Raw genomic sequence first — 24,453 nt, 5'->3', positions numbered from 1 at the left:
AAATAAATAAAACAAAACAGAAATGTCTTACTCTTTCCATACACATGCATTCGCAAATACCAGGCGTCAGCTCTGACATACAGACAAACACACACATTCCCTGAGAATATGAATAACTCTGGCTATGACACTACTACCGTATAATGCACAGGACAGCTTCTGCCTAGATATGCTTTCAGAGAGTGAGCCACCTTCAGGGTTTCCGAAGTAAACGTGATGGCAACTTTGCCCCTAAGGTCAACAGTGGCAAAGGGGTAGGTGCCATTCCTGTGCACGATTATTTGCCACTTGAGGGTGTAGCATTACTGGTAGTAACTCTATATAAATGAGGAATATTATTATGGCAGTGAGCAAGCTGCAACCAAAAACAACTCCCCTACAGTGGCTTTATATACCACTTCTGGCTCAACCCTGGACAGAGAGAAAGGACAGAATGTAGTCATTTGATGTGTGGGGGGGAAGACATATTTCCCTTATGAACACTGTCTTTTCCCTAACGTTTTTTTGCATCAAATAATCTATTCCCAGCTAGGCAGGCTGGCTAAGAATAATAGTCCCTGAATCAGATTAGGTTATCTAAATGTTACAACAATAATCATTCTGTTTCACCATGCAAACATAACCGATGAGTTAGCAACCAAAAGCAGAGCGCGTTGACTCTCCACCATTGTCACCTCGTCAACATCAGTTACATCAAATATTTTCATGACCCCAGATATTCCAGGAGGATTTCAGCAGTTGCTCTAGTGATTAATACTGTATTTCAGTATCCAATTGATTGTATTGGTACCAGTAATACGAAAACCTATAATTGAAACAGTCCTTCTTTATGATTTTGGCAACAACTGGGATCATTTCTAGAGTGTTCAGTTACTGTGAAATCAAATCCCTCATCGAGGGGATCCCTAAAAACCCCCTCCAGGGCCCCAAGAGGGCCCCGGAAACCACTTAGAGACTCACTGAACTAAACAACGCTACTACTGAGATGAACATTTATATTTCACATGCGTAGTATCTGCTGATGTTGTGGCTGAACAAAAGGAAAGAGGTCTCTCTCATTCTCTCCAATCTGCCACTGGACAAAAAACATTTAGCAACACTTTTGTTTTTGCACCCTTTTTTCATGGAATAAAATACTTTTTATATGAACATAAAAAGGCTTAGCTACCTCAAATTTTGGTCACAAATGTGCTAATCTTAATCTTCTTAAAAGTATATACATGGGGATGGTAAGTAAATGTGTAAAATGACGTGCCACCACATAAACAATTTAATGTTAGGTTCAGGCACCAAAACTGACATGATGTTTAGGCAACAAGACCGCTTAGTTAGCATGAGGACAAAAATCATGGTTGGTGTTTAAGTACGTAAACTAAGTAAAATTTGTAAACACGTCACAAACGCAACTTGGCAATGACTCAATATCACTTTGGGACACGAACACCAGTCTCCTGGTTGTCCTATTTGACCCAACTGTTGTTGGTGTACTACATCACCAGCTCTGAGCGTTTCATATTCACATGGATGCGTGCAATTTGTGTATCCACCACCACAAAAGGATCCTGATTGACTTTCCATTGGCATTGTGTTCGTGGTGCCGACACGTCATTTTAACAAATTTAGTGCCACCAACGCGCAATGTTTCACGTATATTTCTCTGAAATCAGGCTTGTCATTGTGACCAGTCCAAAGCACACCTGCATCTTGGTATGCCACACCTGTCAGGTGGCTGGAATATCTTGGTAAAGTGCTGACTAATATGGATTTTTAACAAATTTGTGAACTCAATTTCACATAAATAAGCCTCTTTATGTGCACAGAAAAAGTCTGAGATCGTTTATTTCAACTCGTAAAAAATGGGAGCAAAAACAAAAGTGTTGCATTTGTATTTTTATTCACCGTACACTGGATAGAAGGAGCATCCACCTTTTGCAAAAAAAGAAAAAAAAACGTATCCACCAACACAGGCGCTTCTCGTGTCTGTCCGTCACGCACTCTCACTCAGGGCTACACTCACACAAACAGGGCCGGTGCAGCCAGCTTCCCTTTGCGTCCTGTGTCTTGGCAAACTTCACAGAGTTTCATCAAAGTATGCAGGACAGGCCCTCAGTGGCCCCACATCAGACAATACACTTCACACAGACTGCATCACCTGCCTGCATGCCCAGCTGCTGGCTTATATGCATTGTGTATATAAAAAGCATGTGTGTGCGCGCTTGTGCGTGTCCGCGCACAAGAGGGAAGATAAAAGACAAAGAGCAGGGAGAGATTGATGTGACCCACGTGACGGACATGGCAAATGGTAACGAGTGGGAGAGTGAAGAGGGGGGGGCGAATACAACCTTTTGTACTGAAACTTCAAAAGCTACATGGGAGCCACAGGGGAACCCACCCTCGTCTCCCCATCTCTCCTCGCCCCAACTCCTCTGCATCCTCACATCTGATTCGCAGTGACTGGAATATAGCGTATAGCAACGTGTTGGAGGGAAGGGAGGTGGGAAGCAACCAGGAGCCTGCGACAAATTCATTTCAAAATGCGGAGAAGCTATGCCAAACAAATCAGCTTGATTGATAATTGATGCGATTTCAGGTTATTTTCAGTCTCCAAGGTGTGGGGGGGGAAAAGTTCCTTATAGCAACTTCACTGACAGGGACTTTTTAGACAAGCTAAAGTTACTACAATGACAGCAGCAGAGACAACTAACCTCCGGCGACTGGGGAAGGTAAGAGTGATGAGTGGGAAAGAGACGGGAGCTGAGTCTGAGAAGCAGGTCAGAGTGAGTGTCCAACGGAACTCCTCAAATATATTTCAGGTTCACAGTTCCCTGGCCATATTTTAACGGGTTGGAAATATTTGAGTTGTGTTTAATATATCGATATTAAGGCTCGGTGATAACAGCGTTTTAAAAACAGTGATATTTTTGCAGCAAAAGATCTGATTCGCTCTTGGGGTAAGTATATACCCCAAAAAAATTCTGTGTAATGTTCAACTCTAATGAGCTTTGAACTTCGTTCGAATAGTCGCTGCATCACCCGACAACCTGGTCCCCTAAGAATGACCTTCCCAGACAACAACATTGCATTGTCGATTATGTTTCGAGGGGAACATATTTCCTCCCAGAATACGTTTGGTTTTTCACAAAAAACTTTCTAATCATAGTCCGCCGAAGTCCTCGTAGGGGGGATGTTGGTCAACGATGGATGGCTGAAGCAGACACAGGACTTTTAATTGGTGGACATTTATTTATCACGTTAAACTTACTTACTTATACTATACTTATTTAAAGATTAGAGTGGTGGGATTATATATTCATATAATTGAACGTTTGTTACGTTCAAGCTCTTGCCAAAAGAGTTAACACAATGCGGAATAAGCCTACCGCCTACGGCCAGGTATAGCCCTCTGTTTTCCTCAGTATACTAGAGTTGTAATGTCAGATGTCTATGGCAAAAATCCCACGCTAAGAACACCAGAAAAAGGCTGGTTGTTTTCAGAACTAGTAGTTAATAACTCCACAACATCATTCCATGAGTAATACACAAAGTGCCGTCAACCAACGTTGCTCACAGCTCTACACAGCATAGCTGCTAATTCTAGCTCTAACTTGTTACATAGTGTGTCAGTCCACCTGTGTTACCCAACACCTTTACTGCAGGAAGGGGGGCAGAGACACCAGCTAGGAGAATGGCAGAAGCTATAGCGTCCAAGAAAAGGGTCTGGAGTGAATCCTCTGGATAAAAAAAGGAACTCGGCATTCGGAGGAAGGATTAAAGTCGAAAAAAAAGCGATCAACATTGAAAGAGCGCACAGAGTGGGGGCGGGGTGAATACGACAAATTTACTTGCAGACATACGTCACATAACAACAGTGTTTGTGTAATTTGAATTCAGATTCAAACAATCCTATTTCTAATTACTCCAAACTTAGTTCCAAAACCATGATGTTTACTGAACCAACCAAGTAGTTTTGTTGCATTTTGGTTTTGTTTCAAATCCCAACGTTGTATGGGAACATCGTTTTCAGCACAATGGGTTGTCTATAACCACCAGCGTTGGCTACTTAGCAACTTTGTCACGTTTCTCTTAAGTTTCTGGCCACTTTTAAAACCCCTACTGCTACTTTTTTGCAATAAAAAGCCTAACGACTATTTGGACAGACCTTAACTTCTCTCCCTTGAAGAGAGTCGCCAATGAAATTAGTTAACTTTACCATTTGAGCTTTATTTATTCTCAAAAGACACAATTTACGAGCCTTTTACAAGAGCGAGTATATTTCAGGGTCTGGATTTAGATGCATGCAAAACAATGATTTTACAGCTGTTCGTTGTCTAGTAACATATTAACTCTTTTCAAGCAGGCTTCAGCCACCTGCCATTGAGAATCGATGGCACCACTGAGAACCACACGTTTCTGTGAATTGGCAGAAGTGATAACATGTAAAAAGATGGCCTGTTGACCCAGTTACGATCAGATCCATCCTCATTTCAAGTTCCTGAGTTAACTTTTCATGACATGTGGTGGATGTGAACTCTCAAAGTTGTCCCACCGCACGTCAACCAAGCGGTTAACCGAGCAAACCTCATTATTATTTATGAAGCGTTCACAATGCCTCAGGTGCTGTTTTGCCCCCGGGCTTGAATCTACAGTGAGTTAACTTCCAGCAGACAGGCTGACCGGCTGATTCTGTATTCAGAGTTGACACCATCATACTGCAGTGCTCCAGGTTGGAAATACTGTATTCTGTACCACGAGTGGGAATCTAGTTTTCTGAAAGGTTGTAAGGTAAGAGAAATGCCCCATTAATTTGAATATATAGAGATGGATATTAAAATGCTAAAAGCGGCATTTGGATGAACAGATGGTTGGATGGAGGTAGCACCTTACGAAGTGTTTGTACAGCTTTTTGCTACGTGACATATTTCAATGCAAACTGCTGTTAAAACCAACGGCAAACTACTGCTGTGCATACATTGGTATTTTTTTTATCCCTCTTGTGTTGCTGAACACGCTCTTATAAAATCAGTGAGGCGTCGGCAGATTGAGCGTATGCTGTGTACTACCTTTCCTGTGATGTGTCAGAGCTACAAATTATCACAATTTTCTGGTGTCAAAATGTGAAAACATTTTATGTTTTCCTTAAAAAAAAGATTTATGGGGTTTTTATTCTCTGAGAATGAAGTTTGAGGCAAATGACGATGAGGATTCTCATTTTGAGCCAAGAGGTGAATTCAAAAAAGAATTTGAGCCAAAGACAGTGATTTTTCATTGTTGAGTCACTTAGCAGCAGACTATGCTTGACCATTGCAGGAGTTTCGAGGATTTTTAAGGGCGATATGGTTTTTTTGAGAGTTAACAAAATACTTTATTTTTTAACAACATAAGACAAACAGTTTGCCGTCTGTTGGACAGACTCTGAAATGGAGATCGTGTTTCTAAATCACCTCCAACCTAGTTCATTATATCTGTACTTCAGTTTCTTGCTGACATATGCACAGATACGTCCACAATGAGCTCGTATCGGCCTGGTTGATTAATCGGTTCAAATTGGGCAATGTGAAAAAATAAATCCAAAAAAAAGTTTTAAGGCATGTTTGTTTTGCAATTAATTAATAGCATGTTCTGAGAAGATTACAACCGTTAATATCTTACTTTGTAGCTCAGTCAGAGGCCACTTTGTTAGGTACACCTGTACAGGCTGTTGTGATTGAATACAACAGCCTTACCATATCATCTGCCTTTTCAAAGTTTGTGATTTTAGTGACATTATCTGAAATGTGTTAATTCAATTAAATGTTTCTCTTGAGGTCATAGTTTAAGGTGGTGTTGCACTGGACTACGCTATTTCATATTTTATTCCCTATTAACATAAACGAGGGGGTAGAATATTTGAAACACTTCTGAATGTGCAGCACCATCACTAACTATGACAGTGTTAAAAAAGGGGTTTCTAGAGCAGATAAACCTTTGTTAAGTTTGGGTTTAGTTTGATATAGTTTTCACCAAAACAAGTCCCTTTAACCCAAACCAGCTTCCGCCAGGGCTTTACCTTTTGAACAATTCCCCGTGCGGAATGGAACAAAATCTCAGAGACAGTACAGTATGTACTTGATGACTACAACCATGGAAATTTAGGTTGTTTCCAGTGTAAGTCATGCAGCACTATTAATATTCATTTCCTGCTGAGCCTAACAGCGGTTGTTATTTTCCTGTCAAAGAGGAGTTCCCCCCCTCTCGCTCTCTTCTTCCTCTCCCAATTCTCCCTCTTAATTTCTCTCTCCTTCACCCCCCCCCTTCTCTCTCTCCCTGTTATCTCTCTCACGTCCTCCCCATCCCTGTCTCCACCTCTCGGGTCTTCTCTCTCCTGGTAACAGCGTGTGGGCTCAAGGAAGCGCCGCGGTTTTGCATATCAGCTCATTATTCTGACTGACAGAGAATTTACACTGTTCCTGCGTGAGGGATCGCAGAGAAGTAATCGCATGCATGCAGTCTTTTCTTTCTTTTCTCCGCAGCAGGGAGGGTGGCATTGTTGTTTTTGTTTCGCTCACTGTCTGGCAGTTGCATCATTTTCCTTTTATAATCTGATGCACTTGGACACATGTTTCTCTGTGTTTTGTATGCTGTATGTATTTGTGCATTTGGTCCATTTAATGCTAAGCTTCACTAGCTATGGCTATGTGTGTAAATAGTTTTGTGTGATATCTACGAATTAATGCGCATTATTTTTCATAGCTTTTGCCGGCTAATGCTGGACGAGACCAGCCTGTCGTTGTGGCTTGATAAAAACGTGTGGCGTCATTTCAAACCAGATCCAATATGTTTTGATTGTTTGAAAGTTGGGCACAGTACGTATTTTGCCTATGAACCTGCCTATTTCCCTGGTGTTTCGGACCGGGAGTGTGATGCAATTATGTCATTAGAGGTGTATTGCTGAGGACGCAAGAAAGCACAGCGTTGCTTGTAAAGCAGCAACAATGTTCTGAACAGGCATGTTTTCAAAGGGGACTGCACTAGTGAGTCCTAAAACCAAGACATTAATCATCAATTTTTTGCACCTCCAGTTCCCTTGTCTCGAAGTCGACGGGATTTTGGAACAGGTTTTTGGTTTGATGCCTCATATAAGGTCTGTGGTTAACATAAGATTAAGAGATTTAAACTTTTTGTTCTACGATATAAATATCCCACTCGTGATGTTGAAGCTTTAACGTGTCTTAAAAAAAGGTGGTTGCTAAAAATGAGACTTGTAAACGTCATCCCGCCTTTAGCTTAGTTGTGGTGACGTGAAGTCCAAGGGGTGGTTTGTTTGTAGCGTAACATTCGGCTTTTACTTCTGTCGATTACTTTCACGCTTCAAAATAAAAAAGTGGTGTTCATTTGTGAAGATTACCTTGCGTGTAAGTACCATCAACGTTTGTTTGCCATGGAGCTTATTTTCTGCAATAATCTAGAAATAAATATCCTCTTGGCTTTATGGGTTGGCATACAAAAAGAAAACATCTTCCGTGCAGCACTCTATTACACTCAAGTGACACTCATGCATCCGCCTGACAACGACACGAGTAACGCGAGTCTGTTACCTCGGTGATTAAAAAAATGTGCACATGATACAAAAACATTACTCCATCGCATTACTAGAAGTCAGCGAGGATACAGACAGACTGAAGGTGACCAACACCAATCTGCTTTTCAATTATGCTGTCCGCTCAGATGCAGTTTACTGCTCGGTTCCACTGTTGTTGCAATACATACAATAAATGCACAGCTGCCAGGTGTCACAGATTTGACCTGTGTTGTGCTCTTCATTGAGTGGCTTGTTGATTTAGTTACCTAGCTCAGTGCTTTCAGCCTGGCCACGCTCAGTGGGTTATCACTGACGAGAGAAGAAGTCAGTCAAATGGGACAGGGCAGGATTGTTAAAAATGTGAGATGGTTTTGTTGGTTGTACATTTTAGTCACAAATACTTAGTACTGTTCTCTTGGACGTTCAAAACCCCCATTTTTCACGGCAGTGCCTCTGAGTGATTAAAAAGCAGTCTGAGTCAAACGGGCATTATGAATGTTTATCAAATAAACCCACTTTTTATCACACTGTGCTTCTGCTTAATCAAATCAAGCGCTTTTTAATCAAAGCATTTATGTCGTTCGTCAAAACGAGGTCGCATTTGAGTGCAGCCAATTTCGATCATACATTCTTCAGCACAGTTTTCTTAATTAGTTTACTTAATGAGTTCAGTCCCGTCTGTGTGCAGCCGCCTGAGGAGCTGTGCTCTGACGGACAGAGTCCCACAGGGTTTAACTTGAGCCTTCCGGTACACTTCTGTGAAAAACGCACAGATTTGACGCTTAATGTGTCCTGGCGTGATCGGAAGACAAAGTCGTATTGATAAAGGCAGGTGTAACCATGGCCTATGAGACAAACCGGGCTTTCAACTAACTAAGTAAACCCATTCACGTCCTTCGTGGTCACAGCACCTGATGTAGAATCAAGAGCGAGAAATGCTGGGCAGCAGAGGAGTACAGATGGTTCAAACAAACACAGGACTTAAACCAAGGAGACCGCTGTTCATGTGCTGTGTAAAACCAAGTTAATGTTGCTTTATTTAACCATACTTTTGTTTTGTAACTTACATACTTAACACCTAACCAAGTACTTTTGTTGCGTGAATAACCCTAGATTGGATGTTCATTTTGAAAAGACACTAAGCGTGTAACAAGCAGAAACTGACACTCTGTCCCTGCCACGTCAAAGATTGACACTAAAGGGGTACTTAGAGCTCCATAGTTTGAAAGATAGGACCACTGACCAAATGTCAACATTTGCAAAATCTCCAAAAAAAATGAAAGTTCTGTTTGTTGTTTACACACTTTGATACACTCACCAGTGTGCATACAAAGCACACACACACACACACACACACACACACGACACAAACACAACTCAATTGCGATGAGAAAACTGCGCCGCAACAATGGGCACAAACACGTGCACTTCCACCAACACACTGTGCCGAACAGACGCAGAGATCACAGCTCAGCACAGCACCACTTAATTTCTGACTGCTCTCTCATCTCTTTCCAATGCGAGGAGGCACACACACAAAGCTGGGGGGTGGCAGAGAGAGAGAGAAAGAGCAGGGAAAATACAAAGCTCAGTGAGAGTAATGAGGGCGCAAGAGGGGTGGGCAGTCAGAAGAGCCTCAGAAGTGGAGAGAGCAGGGTGCAAAGAGGGGAGGTGGGAGGGAGACCAACTTGACAGGTCTTACTCACGAGGGACGGAAGCAGTTCTGTCTTGTCTAACACCACAACCACAAAAGTCGTATACCACCGGATACATCAGATAGATACTTTCAAATTTTCAAAGTGAATGGAACATTATGTGACATCTATGATGCATGTCATGAGATGATTAATTCTTCTCGTCTATGACGAATTCCACCCCACTCACTTTATTTTTTACTGTTGTATTGGATTGCATTGGAGAGTCAGCGTTGACTTATTTGAACTTACTTATGTTACGTAAATTACACACTCAACTGACCTGACAAGAGTACTTATTTTAACTCAAACTACAATCTTTTCCTGAACCAAAACAAGTACTTTTACTGTATGCATATAACAAGCAGAAACTGTTAGTTTCCTGTGAACGTGGACGTTTATTTAAAAAGACGCTATGCATGCAACGAGCGTCACGTCGTCGCCTACACGTCCAAAACGGATGCTAGCAACATAGTTCGAAGTGCCGGGCCACTGATCAAGCGTCGGTATATAGCGTCGATATTGGGAGTAAAAATTTGTTGTCAAACAGAAAACCATCTCAAGCTGAACGTTTTTATTCTCACTGCTTTGGTGGCCCGAAATTCCTTCTCTCTGTAATGTTAAAAGTCACTGATAATCTACCGATGAATTACCCCCTCGTGGTTTTAAGCCTCTACTAACCAAGTCAAGTTGCAGTTTACATCCATGTCTGTCCAAAATGTCATCATGTCAACATTTATCCTTTTGGACATTTGTGTGATATTGTCATATCAATTCTCAAATTATTGTATGAGGTCACAGTCATCTTAGACCACCAAAATCTAATCAGTTCATCCTTGAGTCCAAGTGGACGTTTGTGCCAAATTTGAAGAAATTCCCTCCAGGTGTTCCTGAGATATCGCGTTCACGAAAATTGTATGGACGTACGTACCGATGGACAACCCAAAAACATAATGTTGCTGGCCGTCAAGGCATAAAAATACCCTTGGCACCTCAAGAATTACACTAAGGAAGGTGTATAGAGAGGGATGGATAGAGAGAAAGAGAGAGAGGGAGGGAGGGAGATGCTGAAATTGAGGAGGAGAGGGAGGAAAAGGGGCAAGACAGGTCCAAAAATAAAGGCAGGAAGAGCGCTAATGAGTACACTCAGATTTGCTTAGTTGCTGTGACAACGCGCCGCCTCATTGCTTCAAACCGACTGCATATCTAATGAATAACACTCTCTCTCACAAACACACACACACACACAGTTGAGAGTAAAGAAGACAGTATTTCCCCTCAAGCTATTTTCATCTGCATGGGTTTTTCAGGCTTCAAAAACCAGAACGCAGTTGAGAACAAAAAAATGGCTCGTGTCCAGACGCCTGCATGTGTCTGCGGTGAAAACTATGAAGTAGGTGTGCCAACGTGAAAAAAGAAAGCTTTTAACCAAATCAATCAGGACCACCATGTGGTGACTGTGCCAGTTGGATTGGGCTGAATAGTTTTAGCAGAGGGAAGAAGGGCTCTGGAGAAAAAAGGAAAAAAAACCTTCACAATTCAGCAGATCCTCTTGCATCGGGACCTCAGGCATTTACACTGACAGGCACAGTGTGCAACAGAGTCGAAATATAGCCCGTGAATTGTGTTTGAGCAGTTCGTAAACTGCGAGGGGATGTATGAATTTGACTGGATGTATGGAAAAGGGGAATTGTCACTCGAGGCACTTGGCGGGGATGTCTTCCCTTTCCACTTCTCTCTGCTTTCGTTGAGTCACGAGATAAAGCTGTTCGTCAATCACCTCATACATTATATATATGTATATATATATATACTTTTCTTTTTTAGCCCGTTTAGCAGTGCTGCAAATCAATGAGCACGGTTTAGAAGATTTTTTGCATCAATTTGATGAAGTGCCTTGATTTGTCAGTTATTTAATCTACTGGATTAGAGTTCTTGCCTTGCAATAAAAATGTGCTGAATATTTTCAATATGTTTGTGTCGACCAATGTCCAGTACTAGGAATGCAGCAGTTAAGTTGTATATCCAACCAAAACTACAGTTTTAGGGTGCGTACACACCTGTAGTTGGGTTAATTTGGTTCACATCAGGAAGAAAAATACATTGTTGCATTTTAGTTCTGGTTCCTGTTCACACTGACTTTTTAGAAATGAGCCAGGAGGACAGAACATGAAGTTAAACAGTAAGTTGTTGGAAAGCTTTGGTGATGTTGGGGAAATTCCAGAAGCTTATGCAGCACTTCAATGCTTCTGATCTATATATTTATGTTATTTGGTGTCACAAAGAGTTCACGAAGAAATAACTGATTTGAAGCATTATTAGCATCATTAGACTGCCAAGACAGGACAAAACGGGTGCGTCTTGTACAGTAATAATCCAGGGTTTATTTCTGGGTTCACTTTTTAATGGACTTAATGAACTGACAAAGAATACGGAATCTGATACAAGCACAGCAGTTTTAACAGCTTTTGACCTGTTAATCTGGTAATTATTATTATTAATTATTACCTGCTCATATAAATGGCCTAAAACAAGGGTATTCAATTAAAATTCAACAAGGTCCAGTCAGAGAGAATGTCCTCATGCAAAGGTCATGAACATCACAATAATGTCAAACCGGCCTTGTGATTTAGTCCCATATATATTGAAGTAGCCTAACAGGTGTAATAACGTCTGAATGTAGCCAACAACTGGCTGTCAAATCAAACATAGAAAGTTCAATTGAATAATATCTCAACAATATGTATTGTCAGATTTCAAATTGAACTGGATAAATTACAAAAAAACAAACACCACAAACAAACCGCACAAGAGACCCACCTTTTCAAGCGTTCTCCATTTGGTTGTTAAGTCCAAACTGGGGGATTCCGATTGACAGCTTACACACCAGCCCAAAAAAACAGAACTAACCGGGCAAACAGACCTGAGTTTGTTGTTAACCGAACCAAAAGGGTTAGGTTGTGAAAGAACTGTATGCTACCAACCGGTAAAACACGACTGAACTATTAGAAGTTCCCTAGAGGATTCATTGACAGCAACCACGAAATAAATCAGAGTGTGGAACTGCTAAAACTGCAAAACCCAAACTTTATGACCTGCCAGAAATCCATTTGATCGTCCAAGAGCAAGATCATTGATCACTCAGGCAATTAACCCGCCGTTGTGACCCCCCCTCCCCCCCTGCACCAAACTGAACATCAAGATGGTAACTGCTCCGGCTCTAAAATGAGTCAGTCCGATGAATGATTGAAATCACAGGTTTAGTAAGTCTCTGATCTCTGCTTTGGAAAATCATTTATTTTCATGAAACACTTATTGATTGGAACATATACTAAACATAAACTGGGTGGTATTCTGCTTTGTCGCACATCTGCAGCTAGCCCCCCAGGGATCAGTGCACATGTAGGTCACGGCAAGGACAGTGCATCTGGATGTGTGCATGTACTGTCCCGCGTTTATGTCTCAATGCATGTGTGTGTTTGTTTTCCTCACAAGCACTGCGGGGAGAACGTCCTCCCCCCCGGGGGGCCAAGTGTAGGGCCCAAGGGCTTGAGTTGAAAACACTGTTAACCAAGATCAGCTGTTCAACCGATGAACCTCCAGCATGAAACAGACTCAAACACACGCTCGCACACGCATGAGGCACAGCGCGAGTTTCCGAGAGGTGGAGGGAGAAACAGATGTCACACTGAAGCTGGGAGGAGGCCTCTTCCAATCCTCGTACTGACTCCTCGAGGCAAACTGTCTGCGCGCACACACAGAGAAACAGACAGCACAGCTCTGCAGAGCACAGCGCAGAACCTCTCAAACTCCGTCTCCCCTTTGATGTCAGTACAACACGAGGCAAGAAGACAAAGGAAGCATCGCTGCACAAATCAGAAATTCATTAAAACAGCACTAACCAGACCTGTGGAATACTGATAAGCTCGCAATACTTACATAACTCAAAAAGCAAATACTAAAATGTCAAGCAGAGGCCTTGCATTTCAAAAAAATTGACAAGGAATATGTGTAACGCTGCATTTAGAAGTATATCAGGTCAAAGCACGGTGTCATCTGTGAATTGATTGTTTTTTTTTCCACTTATTAACTTTCTCATTGGAGCACACATTCTTGAAGCGTTGATAATTATAAGCCAGTTACCCATCATATTCAGCATCTGAACGCCACTAACGAGATGGGATTTGTTCCCTTCTCTGCTCACCTTCCTCAGCAAGTTGCAGATCCTCTCGATGTTCCGCAGTCTCTCCCTCTGTGAGGAGACAAACAGGAAAAAGGTGAGTTTATAGCTCGCAAGGATTCATGACTCAGTCCAGTAGTGTGTGCCGATATCTGGTGAAAGATGAAACAGAATAGAAACAGAACAAGTGTGTCCTTGTGCTGAAAGTAGGTGGAAATACATTTACAGTAGAGCTGTTCCAAAATATATATTCTAGAAGAAACAGCAAACATTAATACATCTTGGAACTCATTTCAATGATATGTCAGAGGTTTGGAGTCCAAGTCGTGACTCAAGTCAGACAAAGAGGTCGAGGCAATTTTCACGAAGTTCCCGTGGACGGGTGAGCAACGGTATTGCCAGTTGGATTAATGGCGGCATTCATAGTGCTAAAAAGGTTGTTGATGTGAAATCGGAGAAGCATTCCACCCTCGTCCTTCATCTACGTACTGGTAATGAATCAGAAGCTTGTAAATGGTCTGTATAGCGCTTTTCTAGTCTTCCGACCATTCAAAGCGCAGTGGTAACAGCTGACATTCAGGCCCAGAGTAAAAACTAAGTTTCCATGTTTATGAGTTAGAAATAATCTGTATTGTTTAAAAACTCAATGGCAAGTCTGTTTTAATGATAACCAAAGATGGGGGACAAGTTCAGGTGGGAATTCAGCGTTTGAGTAAAGGGGTTTTTAGACATTTGTGTACTTCATTTTGAACATAAGGGTCTGAGATGAAAATACATTTGGAGAAGTCCTCTCGAGACCACTTTAATTAAAAGACATCAGTCTGTTGGATAGCCTCCACATTAGTGCTGTAGTTTGTCAGCAAGAAATTCACTCCTAGAATTTTGGGGGAGAGATTAAGGGAGCTTTCTCCTCGAGCAGTCACAGTAGTTATCATTGTGTTTATATAAGTGACCATATTTCAATATTTGAGTGTTCTCAGCTTGGGTAATAAACTGTGAAATGCTTAAATCAGCAGTCGCCACAATGCTGACTCTAACAGCCACCGTTTCACCAGAGCTTTTAACACCATCATCAAATATTAACTGATTCCTATAGAGACGCATTCCGGACTTGACTGTGGCTCCACAAGAAGGCGCCGCACAACTCTGGCTGCTTATGAATCATATATTGATCTGAGCGTCACGCTGTTTGCGCTCGTGGACAGTCACTTTGACTTTATCTCTTGCTCCTCATGAGCTCGTTGCAAACGTCAACAGCAAAGGCTCCATGGGAACTATGAAGTCAATAAAAAAAGTTTTTGCACTTCTACAGACCATCAAAGCCCGCCAGTCTTGAGCTCAACAGATCTTTAGTCACCACATGAGAAAAATAGGATTCAAATGGAGGAAAGTGTGCTGAAATAATTGGGATTCAAAACACTATGAGCACTTTGTGTATGAGTGTTTAGTCTGCTTAAGGCAATTTCCATTTTCATACACTGAAAACCACAGGCATTATCTGCATCTCCATACTAATTATAACTTACCTGTGCATATTTTTTATATCGTATGTTTAACGCTGAGCACTGTGTGAGAAAGAGAAAGAATCACAGACAGAAGCAGACACTCGCGTCTGCCCATCCATATATTTCCTATGAAATATGATTTTTATTTACCAAAGGGCTGGCTTAACTTTGACTCATAAATTCACTGCAATTAGGTTGAAGTATTTTTCCTTTCAGAGCTAATTATCAATGTAGATTGTTTTGATGCAAGATGCCTAGTTTTGGAGATATCGGCCGTAGAGATGTCTACCTTCCCTCCATTATAATGGAACTAGATGGCACTAAACTTGTGGTATTAAAGTGCTTATTTGTAAAAACCAACCGCTAGAAATCCTGACCTGGTTATTCAAGATAATCCACATATCTTGTTGTGAACAGTTTCATGTTCTTTTTTGGAACTTTGCCATCTAGTTCCATTACATTGAAGAGAAGGCAGATGCAGGCAATTGCTCTAAATACAAAACAAAAACTCCTGTTTACAATGTTTACTGAGGTAATAAATCGAGAGAAGTAGAGTCATTTTCTCATAGACTTCTATACAATCGGATTCCTTTTGGCAGCCAGAGGAGTCGCCCCCTGCTGGTCAGTAGAGAGAATGCAGGTTTTAAGACACTTCTGCATTGGCTTCACTCTTCAGAACCGGAGGTTGCCGCCTGGTCTCCCTGCTAGTCTTCATAAAGGACCTCCGTATCACTCCTGACCCTGATTGTGTTGCCTAAGCGGAGCTTGATGGGGAGGGAAAGAGACCCGACTGTTCCTTCCTATGCTCCTCTTTAATTATGGCCTACTATACTATCATATGAACTATGGCTAGTTTCTACATGAAGCTGCTCACAACAAGGTCTGTGGATTATCTGGAGTAACCGGGTAATCATTTCTCAAAAGAAACATTGCTGGTCAGTTTTTCAAATTCATTTTGAGTGCGATCTGTTTCAATAACATTCGTGACAAGGTCGACATCTCTACTCTGCTTTTTTTGGGCACTATGCAGACTTCACGTGTGATACATCAGAAACAAACACAATCAAAGATGGTTTCCCGTAACCTAATTGACAATGCAGTTTTGTTGCATGGGGACGTAAAGCAAATGAGGGTATTCTGAAAGATGTTGAACTGTTCCTTTCAGACAACAGTATTGGTTGCATTCTAAAATGATCCGTGTGATGTATTCAAAGGTTGGATGCCAATACGTTCTCCGTGTGTGCTTTCCAAAAATATGCATTGATGAGGATGTAAACATGCTTATTGGATTGCTATTTTTAAGAAGTGCAAGTTGCGACAGAGGTTTCTCCTAGAAAAGTGTTTAATTTATGCCTGTGCTCTAAATAATGAAACCAGAGGTTCCAGAGTAGCAGACTGAGGGAACGCCATGGTAACAATGGAGAGAGACGGAGAAAGTAAGTGAAAGGTAATAAAATATGAGGGTGACCACTGTATCCTTTTGTAGCATTAACTCATTCCTTATGTATGTAGTGTGTGTGTGTGTTTAGACTTGCAGACTACAGTATAACAACTTACACTCTCATCTCCCCAAAACGCCTCATGGGACTTTACCTCATTTCACAAGAAACAGCTGAGGGAAGCGTGGGAAAAACAAATGTGGGGAATATATTGCACTGCCTTTTAACTTTTCATTATTTCAAATGTTTCAAAGCACAAAGAGAAGCCGTTTCAGCTGAAAAATACTTTGAAGTGCAATGTACGGGCAGCAGCATGACGGGCAAAAAAGGGAATCCGTGATCGGGGGAGGAACGGAGGAAAAATAAAAAAAATTCTGTTCATAGTGGTGGATTACAGATTGCTCCAGCCTGTACAGGGAGTCTTTCATGTTCTTCAAAAAGGCAGAATTTGAACCCTCCCTCTGTCCTTGATACGACCTCATCCGTTGCACACGCGTATACCCACATCCCCATACAGTATGTTCATGCACGCACACACCACAACAGCCATGAAAGGCGCAGTCAGATTGCCAATTATCTCTACTGCGGGTGTCTATTTCTGGTTGAGACACCTAATCAAGGGCCTCGCCCAGATCGCTCCCGCATGACACCATCTCCCCCCTCGCCTCGGCGTCCCGCCAGGTTTTAAAGGAGGCCTCGCAAATACATTCCACGCAAACAGCATTGTGTGTCTGTTAGTGTACGTGTGCGCACACATGCCCACAACTGCCTGCTCATTAGCAAGCAATTAGGCTGATGTCTCTTTGAAATGTTACTCAGCGAGAATTTGCTTGACAAGCAAGAGCGGCGCGGAAGTATAAAGTGTCGGGGGGGGGAAAGGGAGGGTTGGAAAGTGGAGGGTGGAATGTGGCGGTCTTTGAATTGACCTTTGTTTATTGAAGCCGGCAGACCCAATTCAGAGCAAATTCTCATTCACGGGAGGTGCGTCGTCAGACAATTAACCCCTGAAGATGAAGTGGTGGAGGGTTGTTCATGGCGCTAATGTCCCTGCAGTGCAAAGTGTGTTTAAACGCTGTGAAATGAATTTCCCCCCTTGACTCAAGTAAGACTTGAACTTAAACGGGGGAGACAAGCGTGGAGCGGCAAGGGAGAGGGGGTGAGGGGGGGGGGGGGGGGGATATAAACGGTGTGTGACGGGGCTACAGAAGCTGTCGTCGCTTGTGTCCTCGGTGGGATGAACATCAATCAGTCGCGCTAATGAAACCTACAATTCATATTCATAAAACGTTTCTATAGAAAAAAAACACCAGATTTTTTTTTTTACTTCTTTTCCTTCATCTCTGAAATCGCAGCACATCTGTGTTTGTGTGTCTGCATGTGAGGGAGTGGTATGTGTGAAATCATCACAGACATGTACAGCAAAATTTCAGACAGTGTACAGAATAGAGCGTATACACGCATGACCATGTGGGTGCAGCAGGTGGACATGAACGCAAGTGTGTTTTCTTTATTTACAGATACGCCTGTTTGCATCTTGTTACACCAGAAAATGGCATGCCTAAGTTAATTCACACATACTCATGAAACAGGTTGTGCAAACAGCTTGGTGGTGTAGCGACTGCTAGCAGGACTATTGTAGCTGGCCAGCTAATGGATAACCTGTTAGTATGCCAGGAACATGCTAGTGCTGGTTAGGCACAGTGACACTCCTTGCTTTCTTTGTACTGGACTGTTTACTCCTCCTTTGTATTTTTGTCCTCAGGATTGGACATAATATTATTAATTATAGAGATATTGAAGGAGGGAAATCTGCAAGTTCTGTAAGCTTGATCAAGCTAGAACTATGAAAAAGGGGAAAACAATGAATTGAGTTCACCAGGGTGTATCCAAGATTTTTAAGTTAAAGGTGCAATCTGTGAGATCTGGCCAGAATTTTTGTTTAAAACATTTAAGAAATTACATTATCAACCCATTGTAAAGAGAGGTGAGAGTATTGACGTTATGTCAAAGACGTCTAAGTATGGTGCTGCAGAGAAATTTACTGAAATGAGCATGCTAACCAGCTTGCCCCGGCCTGTCATGTCTTGTTATACCACTAGCACCCCGAGAGTGGTGCTAGTAGTATTACACTAGCACCACTCTGCCCATTCTGTCCTCAGTCCAACATGAGAGGACGAAGAAGTAGAGCTGACCCGAGGCCTTGTCAATTACTTTTGCGTTTTGATAGTTTGTTCCTTGAAATTAAATCCAGAGTGGCATAAACGAGAGAGCGACAATTATTTTTAATTTCCTCGCCGCCACCGTGGAGGGGAGGGCGAAGCGGTGGCTCCGGGTGACAGACCTCATGGTTAGCGGGACTCACAGTGGGCTGGTGGAGCACTGGGTCTAACCTGTATAACGGCTGCAACAGAAACAGAGTCGGCTACTCTAGCGGGATCGGAGCCCGGGTGCAGAGATCCAGGGGGAAGCGGTGGCTCCGGGTGACAGACCTCATGGTTAGCGGGACAGCTAAATGCTTATCTGTTTCCTGGAGCCGCCGCCCGCCCTCTTCCCCGCAAATTAGTCTTCTGGTGGCAGGGAGGAAGAAGTGAAGGTACAAGTTTTCCATATTGTTGCTCTGATGTTAGTAGTTGGTTATATTTTTCTATAACTGATGTCTTTGAATTTAGATTGTCTGGACTCAGTAGTAGAGGTGAAACGCTGCCGCCTAATTGTCTGGGGCACGTTACCAGATCTTAATGTTTAAACTGGTAACGGAATTCCATGTTAGGAAATGATCCCCCAACAATCTGGCAGGGATTGCAGTGCAAGCAATCACACACAAGGATGTAATGTAGGCATACAGTACATACTGAAATACATCCCAAAAAATGAATGAGCACGCAAACTATCAAAGAGCTTTGGAAAACATCAACAACCAGATCCTCCTCCAGCAACAGCGGCCCTCCTTCTCTTGGAATCGACTACGTTTTTGAAGGCAAAAACATCTCCTCTCCAGTGACGGTATTCACTATAATGTATTATTTCCTCTATGCTGTCTGGCATAGAATGGAACATGAATGTGTATGTGTTTGTATTCTTCTACTTGCTACATAGTGAGGACCAAAACAAAAGTAAGGACATCCTTGGAAAGTGAGGACATTTTGGCCAGTTTTCACTTCTTGAAAGGTCTGTTTGAGGTTTAAGACTTTGTTTTATGATTCAGTTTAGAATTCAGTCTAAGACTTGGGGGTTAGGCATTTAGCTGTGATGGTTTATGCTAGGGTAATTGGCTAGGGAATAAATTAAGTCAATGAGAGTCCTCACAAAGATGGAAGTACAGGGATGTGTGTGTGTGTGTGTGTGTGTGTGTGTGTGTGTGTGTGTGTGTGTGAAGGGTCCGCACAATGTGAAGTTCCTCCCCGAGGGGGCACACTGACACAAACTGCTAATTACACTGCCTGGTTTCAAGAAAGAGAGACAGCAACAGAGAGAGACCAAGGAGGGAAGGCTGGGTGGGAGACATTATGCAGGAGTAAATGAGAGACGGATAATATGGATCATTTCTGTAAGTGTGTGAGAGAGAGGAAAGGAGAATAATGGCTGGTTACTGTATTTTAGGACGAAGCCATCAACTTGCTCGATTAAATGGAGGAGATGGAAAATGGAAGATAAAGTTGGGATTATTTCAAAACCAAACTTCAATGAATGGTAACCGCTGATAAGACTAATGTAAATGTCAAATGTAACAAAGTCCCAAATTACAAATTGGTTTCTTATGTTGTACAATCAACTACACAAAGACAGACCTAACTTTGCCTCCTGAATAACTGGATGTTCCATTAGATATCTTTTTACACTTGTGTAACTACTTAACTGAAACTTCATCAGAAGTGGTTTAGTTATATTTCCTTACACTTGCAGTGAGGAGAAGTTCTGTTCCACTTTGACCTCCAACTCCAATATCAGAAATTCAATGGACAAAAGTTATTATAAAGTAGGCTTCATGCAGGTATATGAGAGGTATATATTGAGTTTTCTATTGTATTATCCCAACCTCTTGTAGCTTATTTTGCCTTTAGGTCAACCAGAAAGTTCACAAGATGTATAAAGTGGGAGATATTTTCTATTAAGCACATGCAGATCAAAAAACACCACAGCAGTGACAACTTGAAAGACTTAATAAATGTGCATTTTCTTTCTGTTACTTCAAATTGTTTTGTGAAATGCAAGCACTCAAAGAATAGTTTCTGTTTACTGTTTTTAGAGAGAGTGAGATGATTAAAGATGCCATGACGTGGTTGAGTCAAGACGTGGTTAGCCTGGCTTAGCTAGCTGGCCTTGCTTTATACTCAAAGGTAAGACAACAACAACAAAAACACCTTAACGCCTCTAAAGCTATTGACGCATATCTTATTATTTAATCGACACACAAACAGCTTAAAAATTAGAACTTGTGGGTTTAGAGGAAGTCAAGTGCTACTCGTCTTTGTGCTAAGCTAGGCTAACTGCATTGCACAGATATGACATTAGCGATTTTTTTTCATATCAATGTGTGACTCAAGTAACTTTAATATATCAAAGTACATTTTCATCAATGGCCATCAAAAAAATTCTATCCATCAATTTTCATGAATCCACACACTTGCGGGAGCCCAGCAAAAACTTTACCCGTCATGAAAACTTTAAGAGCAACAACAGCTTTGAGAATGTATTTAACGAATCTCTTTGAAATAGAAATCTTGCATTTTAGGTCCACGTTTTCATCTGGAATTGGGCAGCAGTGACACATTTCGTGTGAGAAGCAGGAGTCAAAAGGGGAAAGAATGGGTTAAGGAAAGAGAAGAAAGAAAATTAGATGGAACCTTTTGTACCCATTCCCCCGCTGGATTCCTTGATACGTTCTGCATTCCATAATGCTATGCAAATATGACAAAAATATGAAAGATGTACTGAGTGGGGAAATCTGGTCCAATGCACTGTTTTCATCGTCTTGAAAAAGTCTTTCAAGCTGAAGAATTATTTTCATTTGCCTCTCAATAAATCTTCATTCAACCGTCTGTCCGTATCCATCTCCAACTCTCCTCTTTCTCCCACTTTGCAATGTTTTAATCAATCTGTCTCCTTCTCCAACTCCCCCACCACCCCTGCTTACTTCTGCTCATGTAAGGAAGTCAATACTCCAGAGAAGCCATACAGTCCAGAGCTCTTAAGTCAAAGTCACCTCCAAACTAAACGCTCGTGCTGTGCCGTACCGCCATGCATTATTAAGAGCCAACTGCGTTAGTAAAAGCCCAAAAGACTCGAGGGAAAGGGATTTAGAGGGCTGGAGCAAATCCTAAAACAACTTCACCGGGGGCGTCTTCCCCGTGCTGGCCAACGCAAGTCTACTTTTTTTTTCTCAACAACTTCTCCTGATTGCTGCCGTGGCAATTTTGAGAAGTGATGAAGCAGAACATATTTGCCTGTTTCTTCACTGTGAGAATTTTTGAGAGGGACAAAGAAGTGAAAGGAAATCGGGGGGGGGGGTGTTGGAGGAAAAAAAGCTGGCCAAGGCTAAAAGACACTCACAGTTTGTCAATGTACCGCTCACATTGGACTGGCATATATTGATGTTTATATATTAACATGTATAAAATCCATTAATGCCGATCATCACAGTTTAAAGCACAGCATTGATTTAGCTATTCATCGTTAATATTCAGTGCACGTCCAATTTGTTTACCAGACAGCCTAGCAGAGGATGTATGTATAATCCAGTGTATTAACCTGTGAATTGACCATTGTTAAGAATTGGTATTCAGTAAGCCGAAATAAATAAATGTTCCCCATTTAGATAGCACCCTGGATACACAGAACCACCAACAGCCTAAATCCCTGCATTAACCTGAAAAAGCCTTTAAATAGGGATAAACTGAAGTGAACACTATGAGCTGTTGGCAGCCTGGTCTCCTCATGATAACGTTGCAATCCAACGAAACTGTATGACGCTTGGTGGGAAATGTATTTTCTCCCACATGATGTTTGTTTTTGACAGAGCACTAATACGTTTCTTTCGTGTTAAACTAAGTCAATGTATTTCAAACTTAAATAACGTAACAAACTTTTTTTAAGCCAAGCCATGATGTTTTTACTCAACATAACCAAGTAGTTTTGTTGCATTTTTGTTTTGTAATGTTTCAATTCACAACACTAACCATGTGTTTAAAACTGCAAAGAACCTGTTTTTTTAAGAGACAAGCTTTAAGAATATATTTTTCTGGAACTGATTCTAGGAGTAAAGTTATGATGGTTGAGATGGTTCGGTTTCAGGAGAACGTTAGAAATTAAATCTACAAATGGTTACCGGTCCCAAAGCCATCCATGTTTATCCTCGGATGTGGCTTGTCGCTTTTATTTTATTCATATTTGGATTCAGGAATTTGTTCGTTAAAAAGATGATCATTCATACTTGATGGTTTGGCCCCGAGTCCTACGATAAGAGTCTGCTTTTGAGCCAGGAAGTGAGGAGAGGAGGGCGTACGGAACTGATATGTTGCCAACTGCTTGATTCAAAGTTAGCGGAGAAAGAGAGGAAAGTACAGGGAACAGAGACAAGGAAAAGACAGAGTGAGAGATCATAAACGACGATGATGATGATAAAATAATATAAAGAAAATGTTTACAGAAGGGAGAGCAAACCTACCGCATGGAGTGGATTGCCCTGATCGATCGGCACCTTGAAGTCAGTCTGGAGCTCATCGAAAGCCGTTATCTGAGAGGGAGAGAGGGAAAGACGGGAGCACTGTGTAATCAGTAAAATAGAGGCACAGCACAGAATGACATGTCTCACTCTCAAAGCACATCATCATCATCATCATCACCACCAGCCTCCTGTGTGTCTCACGACCAGCAATGCAGCATTGAGAATGCATGCTGGGCTGCATGATATTACAGTTATCTCTGCCCAACCCCTTCTCCTAAGAAATGACATTCCATACAACTTAACTGCATTCTCAATTGTATATTTTCTTTCAGATTACGGTCAAATTGTAAATTGAAACGCAACAAAACCACTTGGTTAGGGTTTAAATAAAAAATATTGGTTTGGCTTAAAATAAGTACGCCATGAAATGGCGTACTTATTACGGAAATTACGCTTGATGATACAACTTAGGGTCAAGAGATACTAAGACTGGTTGGTTGGGGTAAAAAATAAAAACATCAAATCAAAAGAACATACCAAGATGTATATTGCATCAGAATTTCAGGGATAAATCCTATACAGATACACCGTTTAGTTTCCGCTAAGCAGACGAACAAACTTCTAACTCACACAATCTATCACCACCTTCCAAGGCTTAGTATGTGCTAAACATCCGTTATGAATTCCCATATTAACAGTTCCCTCAATTAGGCAATTACGTAAATTACGGACATAGGTAAGAAATAAGTCAGCACACCGACTCCTGCAGACTACGATTCGGAATGTATTTGCGATGCGTCAAACACAAACGTAATCCGGGAGAAGATATGTTTCTCTCCAAACTTTTTCTCATATGTTTTCTTGTATGAGAACATATTTCTTAGGAGACCAGGCCGTTGTACCTGTATGTTGAATTTGACTAAACATTTTCTACCTTGATACATAATAACACGTGCACCGTCCTGCTGCTGCTAATACTCAAGCCCCACAAAATATACAAGAGCCCTCATCCAATGCCTCACTTACGCCGCCTTAGTAAGGTTTGCTAAAAAATACAGTGCCCAACCGTTTTTGGTAACTTAATTTTTGTAAGTGTAATGAAGTAATTAAGGAGTCAACAGACATGCTAGCAGCTCTGTGAAGCTATCTTGGTTTACCATGAACCCATTTGATAGTTAACAGTAATTAACAGAGGACTGTACAGTGACAAACCGATCAACCACGATATGATTATGATTATATGATTTTTTAAATAATACTATATATTTGTGAACCATCACTGAATCTTTGGTAGGAACCAATGCGTTTTGGTTGGAGTAGAGAACTCAGGACACACAGAGAGAGCGCTCACACAGGTTTTGGTCTTTTTGGGGGGATTTGTTGACAATGCATGATCTATGATCCATGTTTAAT

General features: G+C 41.6%; 1 protein-coding gene across 4 annotated transcripts in view; it reads right to left on the bottom strand.

Annotated features, from left to right (window-relative positions):
• cnih3 (cornichon family AMPA receptor auxiliary protein 3) overlaps positions 1 to 24,453 on the bottom strand; it is an 83,895-nt gene that overhangs the window by 40,899 nt on the left and 18,543 nt on the right. For all 4 annotated transcript variants that reach the window (XM_031877072.1, XM_031877074.1, XM_031877075.1 and 1 more), the window contains exons 2-3: positions 23,041 to 23,109; positions 13,457 to 13,504 (exon numbers count right to left, since the gene is read on the bottom strand). In XM_031877072.1, the coding sequence (XP_031732932.1) occupies positions 13,457 to 13,504; positions 23,041 to 23,109 (117 nt within the window). The remainder of the gene's footprint in view (positions 1 to 13,456; positions 13,505 to 23,040; positions 23,110 to 24,453) is intronic.

This window comes from Anarrhichthys ocellatus, unplaced genomic scaffold, assembly GCF_004355925.1.
Source record: "Anarrhichthys ocellatus isolate YVR2014 unplaced genomic scaffold, GSC_Weel_1.0 scaffold125, whole genome shotgun sequence".
Taxonomy (NCBI): domain Eukaryota; kingdom Metazoa; phylum Chordata; class Actinopteri; order Perciformes; family Anarhichadidae; genus Anarrhichthys; species Anarrhichthys ocellatus.
This window is presented reverse-complemented; position numbering and strand designations above follow the sequence as displayed.